Genomic DNA, 6700 nt, shown 5'->3' with positions numbered 1-6700 from the left:
ATTCGGTGACTGGGGTAATCGGGATGGGTGTGTCAGAGGCAGTGCGGTTGGCGCAGGATAGAGCAGGGTTTAGGGCTGTTGTGCATAGGGTCGCTATGCGTCGTAAATGACTCGATGGCACGTAACAACAACAACAACAACTACATTGCCGTGGTGGTCAAGATAACGAGGTACTGGTACCATGACAGACACATAATAGATAAATGGAATAGAATTGAGATTCCAGAAATCAGCCCATTTACCTATGGTCAACTGATTTTTGACAAGGAGATGAAATCAGCTAAGCGGGAACATGACAGCCTTTTTAACAAATGGTGCTGGCAAAACTGGAAAATTATCTGTCGAAAACTCCAGCAAGATCCACACCTCACTCCATATACAAAAACCAACTTAAAGTGGATTAAGGACCTACGAATAAAACCACGGACTATAATCTTCATTAGAGAAAAGCTTGAAAGAATTCTAGAAGTCCTAATGCACCAATACAGTCTTCCAAGCATCCTGAAAAATCTACAACCAGGAGAGGATAAAATAGCAGAATGGGACTTTCTAAGAATCAAATCTCTATGCACATCCAAAAACTTCTCCAACAGAGTGAAAAGGGAAGCCACAGACTAGGAAAAATATTTGGTAATGGCATGTCTGATAAGGGACTTATATCTAGATTTATAGAATACTCACACACCACAAGAAGATATAGGTAAACAACCTAATTGCAAAATGGACACAGGATTATGAACAGACACTTCACCTAAGAAGACATTCAGATGGCAAACACATGAAGAAATGTTTAAAATCTCTAGCTCTGAGAGAGATGCAAATCAAAACAACTATGAGATACCATCTCACCACAGTCAGAATAGCAAAATTTAACAGACCAGCAAACATTAAATGCTGGTAAGGTTGCAGAGAAACTGGAACCCTTATTCACTGTTGGTAGAAGTGAAAAATGGTGCAGCCACTATGTAAGGCAGTATGGCGCTTTCTCAAAAAGTTGCAAACAAATACCATTTGACCCAGCAATTCCACTACTGGGAATATACCCTAAAGAAACCATAACCGCACACCCATGTTTATCGCAGCTTTGTTCGCAATAGCAAAGAGTTGGAAACAACGTAAGTGCCCATCAACAAATGGATTGGTAGAGAAGCTCTGGTATAGTCACACAATGGAATATTATGCGGCATTGAAAAACAAGGAACTCATGAAATATTATACAAAATGGGTGACCCTGAACTGACATTATACTGAGTGAAATATCTTGGTCACAAAAGGACAAATATCATTTAACACCAGTATTACAAAAGAGAAGTGGCATGGGGGTTGGGGGGAAACAAAGCTAAGAGGGAATAAATAATGAACACTGCCTTGAAACAGATGCTTCAAATGAATATATGATTAGGCATTATATGTACAACCATAGCCCAGAATAAGAGGTACATTGCGAAGAGGACTTGTGGGGGCAGGGGGGAGAAGGTAATTGTGCAACCATGAACGAATATTAAAAAAGTGAAGTGGGGAGGGAGAATGGAGAGAGAGGGGGTAAAATGCACAACAAGAAATAAATGAAAATCTAACTTTTCTGTAAACTTTCATTACAAAAGAAATTTTATTTAAAAAATTTAATACTTGTGCTTTTAAAAAAGTTCTTTTCTTTTAAAAGAAAATAAAATAATAGCCATATACAGAGTATATATCAACCATTTCCCTTTCCTGATCTTCATTCAGGAGGACCATTCTCAACACAAAGACTACTCGATTTGTAATTCAGGACTGTGTATCTATCCCTCCTGACCCAGACACTCTGTTTCATGCCCCTAAGCTTTGCCTCCAAATCTGAATAAAGGCCTAGAAGTACTTTACTCAAATTAGCTCTACCAAGGACTCTGGGGCTGCACAAGGTCTAACATCTGGGTACCCAGAACATTCATTTATTTATAAAACTGCTATTGAATATAAAACAAACAGTGCATCCTGTCTACAATCTCTGTGTACCCACCTTAAGCGCTGCTTATAATAATCTTCATCTCCATCATCTTGCCATCTCACTGTTTTCCTACCTCCCCCTTTTCTTCCTCCTGTTGCTTCAGTTTCTTCTCCAGAACTTGGGAAAAACTCTTCATCAATCTCTTGCACTGTGAATTTCTTCTGCTGTTTTTGACCTTTGCACAGAGGTTTCAGTCTATAACTGGTGCCACCTCGGGAAAGGCTGGCTTCAGCTGCCTCCTCCTCATCATCCTCCTCCTCAGGTAAGTACTCAGACTCCTCACTCTCTGAGGTACCTTCTCCCTCCTTCCTCTCTGCTGCCAGTGTTTTTGTTTCCTTTTGCAATCCCACTTTCCCCTGGAACTGAAGAGCCCTTTTCTGCAGTTTCTTAATATGCTTTTTCAAGCGTTCATCTGTTCTTGAGAGATTTTTGCTTTTCTTGTTTTGTTGGTTTTCATTTAGTGTTGGATTCAACTCAGTAGCAGTTGAGGCTGGAGTCTTCCTCCTCACTCTTTTATTACAAACTTGCTTCTTTCTTTCAAATGACAGCTTTGCTTGATCTGCTAAATACTTTTCAAAGTCTGATGTTTCATTAAGCATTAATCTTCTGGGCTGTTTCTCCTGCTTCTGAGGAATCTGGGTTCCAAAAGGTGTCATCTGTCCCGTGCGTATGAGGTCCTCCCACTCAGTCTCCTGAACAGGCATGAACACGCTGCCCAGACAGGATGGCCCCGGCTCTACAAGAACAAACACAACACAGGTACAAGCATCAGCTTTCCAAGATTAAGACAGAGTCATCTACTCAATATATATTAATCCACTGACATGGAGCCCATTCAAATTCAGACTGATTCTACAGGATGTTTTGCTTTGTTGATTGCCCTTGAGTTGAGTACAACTTTACGAACAAAGACAGGATAAAGAGCTATAATCTTTACAAACAGACAGCTACATCTTTCTCCTAAACAGCATAAAGTGGACGTGGACCACTCATGTACCACTGTACTACACAGGCTTTCAACAGATATTAGGCATCTGGAAATAACTTTAAAAAAAAAAATTAATGATGTACAAAAGCCTAATAAATATAGAAAACAGAGTACAATTTTGACAGTATGTATCACACTACATTTATTTCTGTTCAAAAATACTCACAAATACCTTTTCTGCAAAAGCTCCCATTACAAATACATTCTCTGAGCAGCCAAAGACAAATTTATTTCTAGATAAGCTATAGTTATAAACAAATTAAGTTCACAATGTTTCTTAGTTGCCCATGAGGTAACAATTTCTCAAATTTCCATGTCCTTGTTAACACTAAAATTTTGATGGACCTAAGTTCAAAAGACAGTAATGCTAAAAAAACAAGCATCTAAAAAAATTCAGTATGTACCTAATCAAGAAAAATTAGCTCTGCATTGCTCAATATGATTGTCACTATTCACACGACTCTTTAAACGTACATTTAAAATTCAGTTCCTTTAGATCTTAAATAGCCACATATAGCTAGAGTTACCATACTGTAAAACATTCCCATCATTACAGCTGGGTCTTCCAGACAGCACTGGTATTAGTGATGTAAAACTGACTGAAAAGATAAAGTTAGACGTTAAACATAATACAAAACACAGAAACAATCCTATTTTGTCATTGTTATGTGCTATCAAATTGACTACAACTCATAACAACCCTATGAACACAGGATCTGAACCCAACCCTAATCTTGCACCCTCCTCATCTTCTTTAATATACTTGAGCCAAATGTTATAATCATGGTATCAATCCATGTTGGTAAGTGTTTTCCCCTCTGGCTCTGATCTTCCACCTTTTCCAGCATAATGCCCTTTTATAAGGACTGGCCCTTTCTAACAATATGCACAAAGTATGTGAGATAAAGTTTCACCATCCTTGTCTCTAAGAAGCACCCTGCTTGTACTTCCTCCAAGACATATTTGTTCTTTTGGCAGTCCATGGAATATTAGTACTGTTTTCTACACCACAATTCTAAGGCATCGATTCTCCTTCTGTCATCCTCAATCACTCTCCCACTTTCAGGTGCGTAGGAAGTAAATGAGAAGAACATAGTTTGCATCAGGTTCACCATAGTCTTTAAATTGACATCACTGTTTATTAGCATTTTGGTGAGATCTTTGACAGCAGATTTTTCCCATGCCACACATCTGATTTCTTTACTGCTGGTATCAAGGGTGTTGCTTTCCAGATTTCCTGGGACAGTCTGATAAGCATTTATAGGGTTGTATCTGTTTGTTGGTCCTCCTCAGGGTCAGCAAGCAAGGTCATGTCTGCATAACACAGGTTGCTGAGGAGTCTTCCTCTAATTCTGATGACACATTTCTCCTCACAAAGCCTAGAGTACTGAATGATCTGTTCTGCATATAGATTGAAAAGGTAAGGAGACTGGACGCATCCCTGATGCACTCTATTTCTGATTTTGAACCATGCAGTGTTTCCTTGCTCTGTTCTGAGGACTGCTTCCTGGTCTGAGAATAGATTTCACATAAGCATAGTCAAATGTTCTGGGATTCCCATTCTTCTCAAGGTCAGCCACAATTTATTGTAATCTACATAGTCAAATGCCCTTGCATAGTCAATGAAACACAGCAGACAGACATTCTTCTGGTTACTTTCTGCTTTCTGGCATGATCTATCGGACACTGGTGATAATGGCTCCAATGCCATGACCTCTTGTAAACTCAGCTTGTACTTCTGGCAGTCTTCTGTCAATATACAATATCACTGATATCACATGCAAGCAAAATTCTGCTGAAAATTATCCAAAAACGTTTGGAAAACTATGTCGAGAACTGCGAGATGTGTAGGCTGGATTTAGAGGAGATCGTGGAACTAGGGATATTACAGTTAATGTTAGATGGATCTTGGCAGAAAGCAGAGAATACCAGAAGAATGTCTATCTGCTGTGTTTCATTGACTATGCAAAGGTTTTTGACTGTGTGGATCACAACAAGCTATGGATGACTTTGAGAAGAATGGGAATCCCAGAACACTTGATTGTGCTAATGCAAAACCTATACTTGGACCAAGAGGCAGTCGTCAGAACAGAGCAGGGAGACACTGGACGGTTCAAAATCAAGAAAGGGGTCTGTCAGGGATGTATTTTGTCTCCATACCTTTTCAATCTGTATGCAGAATAGATCATCCAAGATGCTGGGCTGTACAAGATTGGTGGAAGAATCATCAACAACCTGCGTTATGCAGATGACACAATGCTGCTTGCTGAAACTGAGGAGGACCTGAAGTGCTTGCTGCAGAAAGTCAAGAACTGCAGTCTTCAATATGGATTGAAGCTCAATATCAAGAAAACAAAGAATCTGTGGGTCCAAAATGGTGGCGGAGGCAGAGACAACGTGGTGAGCTGCGGGAGCAGCGGACCACTTGGGAAAGGGCCATTAGGACCCTCTACAGACTTCTGTTTATTGATAATTGAACAGTTAAACAGTTGATGACTGGTCTTCAGTGAGGATTGAGGCTCAACAACAGGAATTCAAGGATTCCCAAGGAAGAATGGTTGAGTGCTGCAGCTTCCAACCCCCTCCCACAGAGCCCGCACTGCGCCTCACCACAGCCGCAGCTCCATGAAGCTCCCACAGCCGGAACCTATGGAATCCCTCGCCCATGATGCAGGGTAGGCACCAGGCCTCCCCAGGACTGGTACGGCGGAGCCACCACACTGCAGCAAAGTGTTCTTGTTCCGGGGAGAATTCTTGGAGCCAAGATGGTGGCAGCAGGGGAAGCAGGCGGCCACTGGCCTCCCCCACACGAGATGAGGCGCGACCGCCAGCCGCCCATGTGGGAGATGATGTGCGGGAGATAGCTTGTGCCCGCCAGCCACCCACATGGAAGATGGCACTCTCCCAGCAGCTGCCTGCGTGGGGGGATGGTGCGCGCCCGCCGGCTTCCCGCACACGGGATGACGCGCTCCTGCCAGCCACCCGTGTGGGAGATGACACTCGGGAGGTGGCTCGCATCCGCCAGCCACCTGTGCAGAAGATGGCACGCGCCCAGCGGCCGCCCGCACAAGGGAATGGCGCACACCTGCCAGCCGTCCGCGTGCAAGATGGTGCAAGCCCGCCGGCCGCTTGCAATGGGGAATGACAGGCACCCGCCAGTCGCCCATGTGGGAGATGGCGCACACCGGCTGGCCGCCCCGCACTGGGGCATGGTGCACACCCGCTGGTTGCCTGCGCACGAGATGGTGCGTGCACACCGACAGATGACGTGCACCTGCTGGCTGGCCGCACAGAGGAATGGTGCACACCCACCCCCATCAGCTGCCGGCGCACGAGATGATGCCCGCCTGCCGAGAGATGGCACATACCCACCGAGAGACGACAAGCTCCCACCGGTCGCCCACGCACAAGATGACGCGTGCCCGCCAGCTGTCTGTGTGGGAGATGACACTTGGGGGATGGCTCGCGCCCGCCAACCACCCACACGGAAGATGGCACGCGCCCGGCGGCCACCCGCTCGGGGAGATGGTGTGCGCCCTCCAGTCGCCTGTTTGAGGGATGGCGCACGCCTGCTGACCGCCCCACTCTGGGGGATGGTGCGCACCCGCTGGCTGCCTGCGCAGGAGATGATGCGAGCACTCCGAGAGATGACGCGCACCAGCTGAGAAATGATGCTAGCCCTCCGGTCGCCCACGCGGGAGATAACATGCGCCCACTGGCTGCCT

The 6700-nt window shown here is 44.5% G+C and overlaps 1 protein-coding gene across 1 annotated transcript in view; it reads right to left on the bottom strand.

The window, feature by feature from the left end:
- Positions 1 to 6700, bottom strand: part of ERCC6 (excision repair cross-complementing rodent repair deficiency, complementation group 6) — a 227095-nt gene that overhangs the window by 161366 nt on the left and 59029 nt on the right. Inside the window, exon 4 of the mRNA XM_006897700.1 lies at positions 2000 to 2723. Coding sequence (XP_006897762.1) covers positions 2000 to 2723 — 724 coding nt within the window. The remainder of the gene's footprint in view (positions 1 to 1999; positions 2724 to 6700) is intronic.

This window comes from Elephantulus edwardii, unplaced genomic scaffold (genome assembly GCF_000299155.1).
Source record: "Elephantulus edwardii isolate Elephantulus edwardi_28Jun2011 unplaced genomic scaffold, EleEdw1.0 scaffold00213, whole genome shotgun sequence".
Classification (NCBI taxonomy): domain Eukaryota; kingdom Metazoa; phylum Chordata; class Mammalia; order Macroscelidea; family Macroscelididae; genus Elephantulus; species Elephantulus edwardii.
Note: the sequence above shows the minus strand (reverse complement) of the source record. Positions and strands in the feature narration are given on the sequence as shown.